At 37.6% G+C, this 14,640-nt stretch overlaps 1 protein-coding gene and 1 long non-coding RNA gene across 13 annotated transcripts in view; one reads left to right on the top strand and one right to left on the bottom strand.

The window, feature by feature from the left end:
* The window catches only part of LOC141371506 (uncharacterized), a 60,390-nt gene extending 55,749 nt beyond the window's left edge, over window positions 1-4,641 (bottom strand). Inside the window, exon 1 of the long non-coding RNA XR_012376506.1 lies at window positions 4,470-4,641. This is a non-coding gene — a long non-coding RNA (uncharacterized lncRNA). The remainder of the gene's footprint in view (window positions 1-4,469) is intronic.
* ERC1 (ELKS/RAB6-interacting/CAST family member 1) overlaps window positions 1-14,640 on the top strand; it is a 582,903-nt gene that overhangs the window by 423,055 nt on the left and 145,208 nt on the right. For all 12 annotated transcript variants that reach the window (XR_012376469.1, XR_012376467.1, XR_012376468.1 and 9 more), the window contains one exon: window positions 12,424-12,568. Coding sequence is in view for 9 of the 12 variants with exons in the window: in XM_073886912.1 (XP_073743013.1) it covers window positions 12,424-12,568 (145 nt within the window). In the remaining 3 variants the exon portion in view is untranslated. The remainder of the gene's footprint in view (window positions 1-12,423; window positions 12,569-14,640) is intronic.

Below are 14,640 nucleotides of genomic sequence, written 5' to 3'. Positions count from 1 at the left end.
TTTTTTTGAAACAGTTTCAGAAGAATAGCTATTAATTCTTCTTTAAATGTTTGGTAGAATTCCCCTGGGAAGCCATCTGGCCCTGGGCTTTTCTTTGTTGGGAGATTTTTGATGACTGCTTCAATTTCCTTAGTGGTTATGGGTCTATTCAGGTTTTCTATTTCTTCCTGGTTCAGTTTTGGTATTTTATACATCTCTAGGAATGCATCCATTTCTTCCAGATTATGTAATTTGCTGGCATATATTTGCTCATAATATGTTCTTATAATTGTATTTCTTTGGTGTTGGTTGTGATCTCTCCTCTTTCATTCATGATTTTATTTATTTGGGTCCTTTCTTTTTTCTTTTTGATAAGTCTGGCCAGGGGTTTATCAATCTTATTAATTCTTTCAAAGAACCAGCCCCTAGTTTCATTGATCTGTTCTGCTGTTCTTTTCGTTTCTATTTCATTGATTTCTGCTCTGATCTTTATTATTTCTCTTCTCCTGCTGGGTTTAGGCTTTATTTGCTGTTCTTTCTCCAGCTCTTTTAGGTGTAGGGTTAGGTTGTGTATTTGAGACCTTTCTTGTTTCTTTTTTTTTTTTTTTTAAGATTTATTTATTTGACAGAGATAGTGAGAGAGGGAATACAAGCAGGGGAACTGGGAGAGGGAGAAGCAGGCTTCCCGCTGAACAGGAGCCTGATGTGGGGCTCAATCCCAGGCCTCTGGGATCATTGTCCTGAGCCAAAGGCAGACCCTTAAAGACTGAGCCACCCAGGTGCCCCAGAAACCTTCCTTGTTTTTTGAGAAAAGCTTGTATTACTATATACTTTCCTCTTGGGACCGCCTTTGCTGTATCTCAAAGATTTTGAACAGTTATACTTTCAGTTTCATTTGTTTCCATGAAATTTTTAATTCTTTTTGAATTTAATTTAGTTTCTTTAATTTAATTTCCCATTCATTCTTGAGGAAGATGCCTTTTAGCCTCCATGTATTTGAGTTCATTCCAACTTTCCTCTTGTGATTGAGTTCTCGTTTCAAAGCATTGCGGTCTAAAAATATGCAGGGAATGATCCCCATCTTTTGGTACCAGTTGAGACCTGATTTGTGACCCAGGATGTGATCTATTCTGGAGAATGTTCCATGTGCACTAGAGAAGAATGTGTATTCTGTTGCTTTCGGATGGAATGTTCTGAATATATCTGTGAGGTCCATCTGGTCCAGTGTGTCATTTGAAGCCTTTATTTCCTTGTTGATCTTTCGCTTAGATCTGTCCATTTCAGTGAGGGGGGCTGTTAAAGTCCCCTATTATTATTGTATTATTATTAATGTATTTCTTTCATTTTGTTATTAATTGGCTTATATAATTGGCTGTTCCCATGTTAGGGGCATAGATATTTAAAATTGTTAGATCTTCTTTTTGGATAGACCCTTTAAATATGATGTAGTATCCTACCTCATGTCTTATTTTAGTCTTTGGTTTAAAATCTAGTTTGTCTGATATAAGGATTGCCACCCCAGCTTTCTTTTGATGTCCATTAGCATGGTAAATGGTTTTCCACCCCCTCACTTTAAATCTGGAGGTGTCTTTGGGTCTAAAATAAGTCTCTTACAGAAAGCATATCAATGGGTCTTGTTTTTTTATCCAGTCTGTTACCCTGTGTCTTTTGATTGGGGCATTTAGCCCATTTACATTCAGGGTAACTATTGAAAGATATGAATTTAGTGCCACTGTATTGCCTGTAAGGTTACTGTTACTGTATATTGTCTGTGTTCCTTTCTGGTCTATGTTACTTTTAGGCTCTTTCTTTGCTTAGAGGACCCCTTTCAATAATTCTTGTAGGGCTGGTTTGGTGTTTGCAAATTCTTTTGGCTTTTATTTGTCCTGGACGCTTTTTATCTCTCCTTCTATTTTCAATGGCAGCCTAGCTGGATATAGTATTATTTATTCTTGGCTGCGTATTTTTCTCATTTAGTGCCCTGAATATATCATGCCAGTCCTTTCTGGCCTGCCAGGTCTCTGTGGCTAGGTCTGCTGCCAATCTATTGTTTCTACTGTTGTAGGTTATGGACCTCTTGTCCGAGCTGCTTTCAGGATTTTCTCTTTGTCTCTGAAACTTGTGAGTTTTACTATTAGATGTCAGGGTGTTGACCTATTTTTATTGATTTTGAGGGAGGTTCTCTGTGCCTCCTGGATTTTGATGCCTGTTTCCTTCCCCAAATTAGGGAAGTTCTCTGCTCTAATTTGTTCCAGTATACCTTCTGACCCTCTTTCTCTTTCTTCTTCTTCTGGGATCCCAATTATTCTAATGTTGTTTCGCTTTATGGTATCACTTATCTCTCGAATTCTCTCCTCATGATCTGGTAGTTGTTTATGTCTCTTTTTCTCAGCTTCTTCATTTTCCATCATTTGGTCTTCTGTATCACTAATTCTCTCTTCTGCCTCATTTATCCTAGCAGTTAGAGCCTCCATTTTTGATTGCACCTCAGTAATAGCCTTTTTGATTCCGACTTGGTTAGATTTTAGTTCTTTTATTTCTCCAGAAAAGGATTCTCTGGTATCTTCTATGTTTTTTTCCAGCCCAGCTAGTATCTTTATAATCATCATTCTGAACTCTAGTTCCAACATCTTACAAATATGTCTGTATTGATTAGGTCCCTGGCAGTCGGTACTGCCTCTTGTTCTCTTTTTTGAGGTGAGTTTTTCTGTCTTGTCATTTTGTGTAGAGGAGAATAGATGAGTGAGAGAACAAAATGCTAATAGGGCAACAAAGACCCCAGAAAAATATACACTAAAAAAATCAGAAGAGACCCGAAACCATGGGGGAAAGAAGGGGGGAGAAAAAAGAATATGATCAGGCTGGTGAATAGGACAGGGCCACACACTAGATTTTGGGTGTATTTTGGTCTGTTAGAAGAAATTACATCCCAAAATTTTTAAAAAAGAAAAACTTATATACAAAAATGAGGGTAAATACAATGAAGGGATGGAATAGGACTGAAAAGCTGAAAATTTAAAAAGAGTTTAAGGTGTGCCTGGGTGGCTCAGTCTTTGAGCATCTTGCCTTCAGCTCAATTCATGATCCCAGGGCCCTGGGATCGAGTCCCACATCGGGCTCCCTGCTCGGTGGGAAGCCTGCTTCTCCCTCTCCCACTCCCCCTGCTTGTGTTCCTGCTCTCGCTATCTCTCTCTCTGTCAAATAAATAAATGAAATCTTTAAAAAAATAAATCAAATAAAAAATATTTTAAATGAGGAATTGGTAAGAAGTTGTTTGAAAAAAGAATGAAAAAAAAATTTTAAAAAGAATGTAATCAGGCAGGAGACTGGGAAAACATCATACACTATATTTAGGGTATATTTTGGTCTGTTAGAAGAAACTGTATCCCATAATTTTAAAGAAAGAAAAACTTATATGTACAAAAAATAAGGTTAAATACAATGAAGGGATAGAATATGACTATAAAAATGAAAATTAGAGATTTTAAAAAAGGAATTGATAAGATGTTGGTTGAAAAAGGAAAGAAGATAAATTCAGCAAAAAAAATTAGAAAAAGAAAAAAATAAAGAAAATTTTAAAAATTAACTTTGAAACACTAAAGAATCATGGGAAAAAAGCCATGAATTCTATGTGCTGTATTCCCCTAGCACTGGGGTTTTGCCGTTCTTGGCTGGATGTTCTTCCTGATCTGGGGGAGGGGCCTGTTGCAGTGATTCTCAAATGTCTTTGCGGGAGGTGGAATTGCCCCACCCTTGCCAGGGGCCAGGCTTAGTAATCTGCTCGGGTTTGCTCTCGGGAGCTTTTGTTCCCTGAATGCTTTCTGAGAGTGAAAATGGTGGCCTTCCTATCTCTGGACCCAGAGGATCCGAGAGCTTAGTGCCCCACTCCTCAGTCAGCCCTCATAGAAAAGCAGTCAATCACTCCTCTCTCCCCAGTCTCTGGCCACACTCCGTGCTCACCCGGCCTGTGACCCATGGTTTCTATCTCTGGCACACAACCCCGTTTGGAGTCTCCAAACCCAGCAGATTCCTGCAGTGTGTTCCCATGCCGCTCCTCCCAGGGGAGGAAGGGGAGTCTTCCCAGATCTGCCACTTGTTGGGTCCCTGCTGGAGGAGTAGTGGCCCGACTGTGCCACGGATCAGGGTTTATGGCCACCCCAAGCTGAAAGCCCACTTTTCAGCTCCATCTTTGCAGCTGGATTCCCCACTCCAATACCTGGGAGCTCTGCCAGTCAGGCACCCCCAGTCTTTCTGTGACCCCGAGAGTCCTGTGACTACACTGTCCCAGTGAGGGTTCCACACCCCCCATACCGCCCCCCCCCCCCACGTCGCCACTGGAGCAACGTTCCTCAGTGGAGCAGACTTCTAAAAGTTCCGATTTTGTGCTCCGGGGCTCTATCACTTGCCGGTAGTGGCTGATGGAGGCTCCCTCCCCTCCTCTGTCTATCTTCCCGAATATTGCCTCGGATTCACTTCTCTGCATGTCTTACCTTCCAGAAAGTGGTTGCTTTTCTGCTCATAGGATTCCTGCTATTTTCTTCCATCTCCTGGGTCCTCTCAAGGGAGATCTGAGATGTCACAGAGTATTCCAAAGTTCACTTGGCTCCCCATGGGTCCCTGCAGGTGTCCGTGCGTCTGTCCAGAGGAACATGTATTGTGTTAACTTTGATTCTTTTCAGGGACTTCTGAAAAATAAGTCAGTCTGTATTGGGATAAGTTTTCTACCCATTCTTACATCACTGTATTTCTTAATATAAATTGGCTTTCTTCCCGTATTTCAGGAAATAGACTAAAGCAGGAGAAGATTGAGAAGATTCCAAATTATTCTGGGCAAAGGCCTTGCTACTATGCTGCAAGAAGGTTATATGAGGGAGGACCCCAGCATGCATTATTGGACCAAATGCCCTGAGATAGTCTGTATTTGGGACATTTGAAAGTTATTTTCCAGGGGTGCCTGGGTGGCTCAGTGTGTTAAGTGTCTGACTCTTGGTTTCTGCTCTTGTCATGATCTTAGGGTCCTGAGATCAGGTACTGCATCGGGCCTCTGCTCCTCCCCAGGCTCACGTGCACACGCTCTCTCTTATCTCTCTCTCTCTCTTTCATAAATAAATGAAATCTTAAAAAAGAAAGAAAGTTACTTTCCAGCATCAATATATAAATGTGATATATTTTTATATTTCATATTCATTGAATTATATAGTGATTTGTCATAGTCCCACCTGTGACTCGAATCCACAATTCAGACAGCATCATTTTATTCTTCATTCCTTAAAAATAATTTTTGTAATATGAGAATTCTGTTCATAATACATCTCCAGCAGTAACATTCTGACCTTTCTGCTTTGAGAAGCGTCCAGTCTCCGGTGTATGCCTCTAAATCAGTCTTTTCTAAATCCTTTACTTTTGTGGAACTTTTAATGCTACCATATTATCAAAATCAAATCATTTATTCAGCATTTTGAGTAAGCCCTATTTGTCAAGGTTAGGTCAGAATCCTCAAGGATTTCATAATCTATGTTTATTCCTTACTGCTATTCCCGGACCATCTCCACTCTGATCCAAAGCCACCTTTTCAGTCTCTCTTTCCCCATAGAAACCCTTGAATCCAGTTATGCAGTGTGTCTTCACATATGCCTGTGCTTTTACACTTGCCACTTTCTCTTTCTCACTGTCCCTGTCAAAATAAGGTCCCTCTCAAGTCCCACATTCTCAACCCAAGATGATTTGTTTGTCTACTGTATTACTTGAACATCTGCTGTCCATGCGATTTATTGGCACTTATCATTTATTGTCTCATTCATTTTATTGAAATACTACAGTTAAAGAGGATAGACTAACTCAGAAACAAAACCATTTATACAGTGTCTCTGATAATCTCTTTAAACACCCAGTCATGGAAAGCTCTACCAGTTTTTAGGCTTCCAATTCTACTTGTTAACAAGAATTAATACATTAGATGTTCATTATATAAACTGAAATCTCTTTGTGATTTTCCTCCCTTTAATGCCATTTGTGCCCTCTAGAGGAACACAGATTAAATGTCTTTTTCTGCTATTCTGACAGCAATTATCATATTATATGGATAAATCTTTTTGGATTAACATGCCTTTTTATAACCCCATCCTGTCACCTTCCTTTGGATATGCTCTACTTTGACACTGTCTCTTAAATTACAGCATCTAGAATTGAGCCTATGACTCCAGTTGTCATCTGTCTACTTAGAGAAAAACAAAACTCTTTAAGTGAAATATAAATTAGCTAAAGTTAGTGGTCTCTTTTCCAGTCTTGGTTTTCTTCATGTTTTCACATTTTTCCCCACTCTCTGTGCTCTCTAGCCTTCCATGCTATTGGGGAAAAAACAAAAAATAAAAAAAAAAAACCTTAAAATGAAATAAGGGAATAGCTTCAATAAGTGAATACATTGGAACAGTTGGGAAAGCAAACCACCACATTGGATAGAAATGGAGTCAGTATTGGAGGAGCTGTTGGTTCAAGATAAATTTGTAAAGTGCCTACTCCATTCCAGGAACTATTCTTGGCACTTGGGATACATTAGTAAACAAAACAGATGAAGATCCTGCTTTCATGGAGCTTATATTCCAGTTATTTTGAAGCAAAGGCTTTAGGCCAATAAAAGACAAACAGTAATATCAGAGTATATAGAATGCAGAGAGTAACTCATACCAAATAAAAGAAAAAATTGTAAATGGTTTAGGCACATGCAATGCAGAAAATTAATATTTGTAAGCTTCTGGTGTGCAAAGCCATAAATTAAGACTCTAGAAGGAAAATTATATATTTTTAAAATTAAAGATGGGATATTATTTACAATAGGCAGAGGTGGAAGCAACCCAAATGTCCATCAACTGATGAATGGATAAACAGTGTGGCGTATACATACAGTGGAAATTATTCAGCCTTGAGAAAGAAGGAAATTCTGACACATGCTACCACACAGATGAACCCTGAAGACATTATGTTAAGTGACATAAGCCAGACACAATAAGACAAATACTGCGTGATTCCCTTTATGTGAGGTTCCTAGAGTAATCAGATTCATAAAGACAGAAAGTAAATGGTGGTTGCCAAGGGTTGGAGGGGGAGGAAGAATGGGGAGTTCTTTAATAGGTACAGTTTGAGTTTTGCGAGATAGAGTTCTGGAGATTGGTTGCACAACAGTGTGAATGTACTTAACGCTACTGAATGTACACTTAAAAATGGTTAAAATGGTCAACTTTATGTTATATGTATTTTACCACAATAAAAAATAAAAAGTTTAAAAATATTTTTAAATTAGAGTTAATAAATTGAAAAACCAATAAACTCATAGAAACATTAAAAGAAAATTTTAAAGACATAAACTTAAACATAAGATAGTTGAGGAAGCAGACCCTTGCATGTGTAGAAGAATTTTTTTTTAAAAGATTTTATTTATTTATTTGAGAGAGAGAGAATGAGAGATAGAGAGCACGAGAAGGAAGAGGGTCAGAGGGAGAAGCAGACTCCCCGCCAAGCAGGGAGACCAATGTGGGACTTGATCCCGGGACTCCAGGATCATGACGTGAGCCGAAGGCAGTCGCTTAACCAACTGAGCCACCCAGGCGCCCTGCATGTGTAGAAGAATTGAAGGACATTTACAGAGCACATGCCTGTTAATATCACTGAAAGTGAATTTACTGAAAGGAAATGCTGAATAGATAAAAATTAGCAGTCAGGTGAGGAGTTAGGTTTAAAAGGAGAGAAAGCTACAGGCATTTCAGGTAGAGAGCCTAGCATAAACCTAAGTGAAAACAAGTAGTAACTTAGTGATACAGGGTCCTTGGAGGACAATGAAGAAGAAGTTGGTTGAAAATTATAGCTGGTCAGATATTAAGCCAAAGCACTTAATGTGGTAAGAAACCAGATGAAAGTGAATTGGGAGAGTAGGACATTGTAGAAGGATGGTGAAATCAGAATGGGCTTAAGAATTGCATAGACCCAGGGTGTCTGGGTGTCTCAGTTGGCTAAGTGCCTGCCTTCGGCTCTGGTCATAATCCCAGGGTCCTGGGATTGAGCCCTGCATGGGGCTCCTTGCTCAGTGGGGAGTCTGCTTCTCCCTCTCCCTCTGCCTGCCACTCCCCCTGCTTGTGCGCTCTCTCTCTCTCTCTCTCTCTCTTCAAATAAATAAAATCTTAAAAAAATGATGTAGACCCATGATAAAAAGATGGTAGTGACTATGATAGTGAACTTGCAGATACAAAGTCATGGGCTCATTAAAAACTATTAGGAAGAGCAAACAAAATGTGAATGTTGGTTGGGGAGAGCAAAGAAATCAAATTACTTAGATGTTGTCAGCCTTTGGATCTAGGAATATAGTGCTTTAATTAACATGGAAAAAAATTTATTATGGTAGATGAAAAGTTTTATTTAGTGTTGACATTCTACATTAAAGATATTTTGGGGTACCTAGAACAGAGATAATAAGACAGTCGGTGACCAGAGCTTGAAAGATCTGACATTTCAGTCAGGATTGCCCAAGTAGGCTCACCTACAGGCTGGTTTTCACTGAGCTTAATTAAGGTAGAGTGTCCACCTTACTCTCTGAGTCCCCTCTGTAAGTGAAGTTAGAGAAAATAATAATCAAAAGGATTTTTTCAGGAAATGATATGGGAGAGTGGAAGAGATATCTCAGTAGTTTACTACTCACTCTGGATAGTTAAATGGTTAAATAATAAGTAAAGGAGGCATCAGAATCAAGGAGGCATCAATAAGAGAATCTAGATTTCAGGTTTATTTTAAAATTGAAGTAGATTACTGTGCTTACATGTCCATGACAGTAATAGATCTAAAGCAACCGACCTTATTCTTACTTTCCTCTGATCTCTCTCCTGATGTTTTCAGGATTACGGAATTTATGAAACATGATTGTGTAATCATTCAATTTGAAATACCCAGTTGGAGGAAGAGGGAAAAATAAACCTTGGTGGCATCCCTTCATTCATACCCCTTTTCTGTCTGTCATTTCTATTAAAAACACTCACATATTCAGAACTCACTCTTAAATTGTTTACCACCATCATTCCAACACTGATTGTATTTCTTTTTTACTTGTGATAGCAGGCTAATATTGTGTTGTTATCAAAGATTCAGGCATTATCAAAAAGATTTTGCACTCCATTTATTTGCCTTGGATATTTGCATCCTATTTCTAAATGTTCTCAGAAGGGAGAAGGGGACAGAGGAGGTGGTCTTACTATTTCTTAAAGCTCAAATGACACAGTAGAGTACTTTTAGGGACATCTTGATTCTATTAGAATTTTCAGGTCAAAGGGCAGGTTCAACTGTTATGTAGTTTAAAGCACCAGGGATGGATTGACAAGACCTCTTTAATGACTTAAAGTTGGATTTCTGCTACTACCTACTCATTATGCAAGTAATATGGCATGTTAGTCAAGCAGTAGGGGGCCACTAATCACTTTGAAAGGTTCTGTGTATACATTTTCTTTTTCTTTTTTTTAACTGAGGAAAAGACATTAACAGAACAAGGAGAGTAATTTAGCAGGACGAGCATTGCAGTTCTTATTTTGCTCTGGGCTTGTGGCATACATATATTACCTTTCACATTATACGTGCTTGTATCACTCCCTAGGGGCTCATGGGAAATGAAGTCAGAATGTGCTTCACTAGCAAGTCTTCCTTTTCTGTAGATAGACTTTAGTTAGTAAAGCTCTTGAAGTCAATTATTAATCCACATCAAGGTTCATTTTCTTTAAAATAGCCATGTTAGACTTAGAATAGGTGACTTCCACATCTCAAGCAATTGATTCTGATTTAAAAGGAACTATTTCTGGTATTTTTATCTTCTTCTTTTTAATTTTCTGGATCTTCCAGTTTTTATTCCAGGAATGCATATTACTTTTGTCAGAAAATACCTTTCTTTTTTCAAAGAACCAATTATATTAAGAGTTAAGTGGCTACAAAAATAAGATTCTTTTTGTAATTTGCTTTTTTTTTTCCCACTCTGAATTCCATTCCCTCTGAAAAGCAGGATGTTCTTTAAAATTTTCTAGTTTCAACACTTTTGAGTGCTCTCTGTAAAACTTAACCACATAAGTTCAACCATACCATACGGTCTTTTCTATCAAATGTATTGAGGGAACAGCAGTTTTTCTTATTCCCAAAAATTAGATGGCTGTTACTATTTATTAGCTTTAATATTCTTGCCTATCTTCCAAATTTTTAAGAGATTGCTCTCCCCTGTAGTTGTCTATTTCAAATTTACCAAAATTGTAGACAAGAGAACAATATTCTCTTTCCAAAAACAAAAGAAAAACATAAAAGCTAATATATCCATAAAAAATACTGACATTACCCAAAGTTTATATGCTTATATTGCGGTATGTAATCAACACATTTTATTCTCCTAACTATCAATTGACCTTTTTAGGCACATACACATGTAGAAATCACTATTAGGAGTATACTTTTAAAATGGAAAAGACAGTGGTATGTTAAGCTTTTAGGGAATTTTTGGTTGAGAGCAATGGGTATGGGAGAGAAAGTTTGATTCTGTGCAATTTGTAGTATATTATCAATGCTCAATAAAAAAAATGACAATAAAATTTCTATTTGGATTTTATATAAAAAGAACAAAAGACTTAAATTATGTATCTTAGTAAAAAAGGCATTATTCCAGTGGCTCAGAGTCTAGTACTACATCCTTTATTTTAAAATTTAGAATCTGAATTGTCACCTGTTATATCATATTGCAGTTTGGGAATGTGACATTTTACCCCAGAGATTAACTGTACCACCCACCCTAGCTGGTCAAGCATATCATTTATAAAAGAATTTGGAATTCAGTCAAGATGCTTCACCAACATAGAATAATTTTTACTATTTCCCATTACGATGCTTTTCTTAAGCACAGAATGGAACTCAGATCCCATCACCTTTGTATATTCCATTTTGCAAGGGTGCGCTTTACTTCATCTGATTGGATAGAGTAATTTATCTTTCATCTTCTGTTATTTGCCAGCTGCTAAATGTGTACTTCTGACTATTGGTGCACAGAAATACTGCAGCACCCTTATTGAGAAAACACATTTCTCATTACAGCTTTGTCAGTCTTTGAGCTTCCCCAAAGGGAACAGATGACAGCAATGAGCAGGAAATTGTGCATAGTGAGACCAACTTGAACTCCTTCACCTTTAAGCTTATTTCACCACTTAACATATTTTTTTCAAGTGGTCAGTGGATATATTTAGACTATTGTTATCCCTTTGCTGTTGACTAAAGCTTCATGGGATAAGCCGTCTGCTGTTTTTTAGAATTATATAGAGTGTGGGGACAGTGGAAAATTACACTGGGGTCAATGAGAATCTTTTTCCCTTCCAACAACAAAGACTGGTTAAACAAATCTTCATTTCCATGATGTAAGCTGATCTATCTCCTCCATTTGTTAGTACTGCTTGTTCAGAGTTCTCCAGACCTACCCAACCAGAAAACAGAAAATCCTTGTCAGAATATGCAAAAGATAGTCTTCCAGTTTGTGGCTAAACTAAAACTCTTCCAGATGACTACTATTGAAGCATAATTATCTTAACAAAAGACAGAAGCAAGGTTAAACTTGGGCACTTCATTCTCAGATTCAGCATTTCCTCAGGTCAAAAGCTCAGGCCACTTAAATAGTTCCTGTAAATCAAATCTGCATTCTTACAAATGATTTAAATAATAGATGAGCTATTGAGGAATGCATTTTTGCCAAGGAGAATAATTGTTCACCAACTTCGTTCAGATTATTTTGTAAATTTCTCATGTTCACCCCTCTTCTAAATCCCACCTTCTTTTCCTTCTGGATGTGAACCAAAAAGTAGTTAGCTAAACCACAAGGAATCTGTAAGGTTCAAGTTATTGTTTCAAAGTGCACAAATCATTGCCAAATAAAGCCACGACTGGAAACTTATTTGCATTGATGAGAGAAAGAGAATTGTAGATGTTTAGAATGTCCCAAGAACAGATGGCTGATTTTCTAAATCCTGTTTCCTAATGTTTACAATTTGTTACACACTCTATACATAAGAATGTTTTCAGTTTCAGTAATGCCTCAATTTGTCTGGCAGGTACAGAATGCTTATCAAAAGAATGAATTAAATGGGTAAAATGTATGGGTGAGAGTTTTATTCTTAGTTTTAAAAAGTTATTAATTTTATTTACTTTTTAAGTCTAACTATAAATAGGAACTCTTTATTAAGATGTCAGTATAACACATGATAAAGACATTTAGAGTGGAGAAACCTGAGTGGGATTCCTAGCTGCACCATTTACTTCAAATGTGAGCTTGGGCAAGCTATATAAACTCTCTGAGCCTTGGTTTCATCACCCATAAAATGGGGGTGATAATAGTAACTTCAAAGGATTGTTTTGAGGTTAAATGAAAGTCCTGGAATTTTCTTTATTTTGTAGGCAAGAAGCTCTTCTGGCTGCCATTAGTGAAAAAGATGCCAACATAGCTCTTTTGGAGCTTTCATCCTCTAAGAAAAAGACCCAAGAGGAAGTGGCTGCACTGAAGCGGGAGAAGGATCGTCTGGTGCAGCAGCTCAAGCAGCAGGTATAATGAAATGCCAGGGAAGGCCCATGGTGGAGGGGCAGTAAGACCAGCTCTCACGCCATTCTCTACCTTTGTCTTTGCCAGCTTATATTTTAAGGTCTCGCGTCTCATATTAGACGTCTGATCTTTTTATCTAGCTAGGTTGTTTGTTTGTTTTTTTCCCCCAGAGGGAGAGAGGGGAGGGAAGGGACAGACAGAATCCTAAGCAGGCTCCACGCCCAGCACAGAGGTCTTTGCAGGGCGCAGTCTCACAACCCTGCAATCACGACCTGAGCCAAAAATCAAGAGTTCCGTTGCTTAACCAACTGAGGCACCCAGGCGCGCCTCTAGTTAGTTTTCATAAGCAGGGACTTTAATCTTCTTCACAAATCTTCTGGCTCTACCTAGGAATTAGAGAGTGCTCTTGGTAAGAGCACTGGTTTAGAAGATGTTACAAGACTTCTATGAGAGGGTTTTTTTAACATAGCTGGATGAAATTAGCAAAGTTCTGCCCGCTTAAAATGAAAAAGGCTTATTTTTTACATCCAACCAAAGTCCTACTATAGAAGGCACTAAGTATGTTTTTACTTAAACAATTTCTAGCTACTCAGAGCTGAGTAAGCTTTGAAGGTAAGAGCAAAGTTTTGCCCTTTTCTTTTCCGACCTAATCCCTCCCCAAATTTAATGCTTCATATTTATGTAAGACCTGTGAAAATAAAAGCTAAACATTTCCCCTTTGTTAATGGTTGGACAACGGTCCAACCATTAATGGACACTTAAAAATGGTTAAAAGGATAAATTTTATGTTATATATATCTTATGATAATTTTAAAACTTGGGGGAAAAAAATCTTTGAGAATGAAGAGAAAGCCGAATTTTAAAATCTAAATCCCCTTTTTTATCTTAATGCTCTTCGCTGGCCACTCTTGCCGTGTCCGCAAGTCCTGTCTTCCGGTACCATCTGCATTCTCAGTAACATTTTCTGTGCATTGTGTCTGCCTGGACTTGCTCTTCTACCTGAAGTAGTAAGACTGGGAAAGAGTTTTTCAAGTGAAGGAATTTCTTCTTTTCTGCTCTGGGGGATCAGTCATCAATTGATAGCATTTTTAACATAATATTTAATGTTCCAATTAACAAGAATCAGTATTTAAACAATAAAGATATTTCTGTTTGTAGACCAATATTAAAACTGCTTAGAAATAGATTTTATGTTTTATGTGGCCAACCACATAAATACCAAAAGATCTCCCTTTTCTATAGGATAGGTCGATGACCAGCAAAAAAATAATTCTTTGCCCATTTATAAGCAGAAGAATCTTTTCCAGTGTCCTAAAATATTTTGCCACAGGAAGAAGACATCATCTAGTATTTGGATACCTATTAAGTAAAACAGGAAGAATGTGCTTAATATTAAAGACATCTGTCCAGTAGTTCAAAACTGAAATTTGGCTTATCGAAGCTGATAATATGAGTTGAATAGTGATTGCAGTGGCCTAGGAAGGTGGGGAAGATGGGGAGGTGTTGGTCAAAGAGTACAAAGTTTCAGTTATGCAAGATGAATAAGTTCTGGGGATCTAATACACATCATGGTGACTATAGTTAATAATATCCTATTGTATATTTGAAATTTGCGAAGAGTAGATTTTAAGTGTTCTTTAAAAAGGTAACTGTGAAGTAATAGAAATGTCAATTAGCTTTATTGTGGTAGTGATTTCATGATGTATACAAGTATTAAAACATCACATTGTATACCTTAAATAAATACAGTTTATATTTGTCTGTTGTATAACTGCTGTGGGGGGGTGCTGATATATGAAAAAGGAGGATGTTGTTGAAGAAAGGCGTTCACTAGTTTGTGAGTGTGTATATTTAGCAATATCGGTTCTCCTAAGTAGTTAGGCCTAAATATATAGACATAAGATTTAAGTGGTTCCTGGTCCCTCTACTTTCAGACACCAAACAGAATAAAATGTCTAGCAGACTAGAGTACTGTATTTCATTCATAGTGGCTTTTGATTACTTCATTCTCAAGGCTATATGTTTTCAGTAGGTGAAAGTTAAGGATATTCATTAATCTATGAACTCATAATCTT

Source organism: Callorhinus ursinus, unplaced genomic scaffold (assembly GCF_003265705.2).
Source record: "Callorhinus ursinus isolate GAN/ISIS: 27379988/994484 unplaced genomic scaffold, GSC_fseal_2.0 scaffold74, whole genome shotgun sequence".
Classification (NCBI taxonomy): domain Eukaryota; kingdom Metazoa; phylum Chordata; class Mammalia; order Carnivora; family Otariidae; genus Callorhinus; species Callorhinus ursinus.
This window is presented reverse-complemented; position numbering and strand designations above follow the sequence as displayed.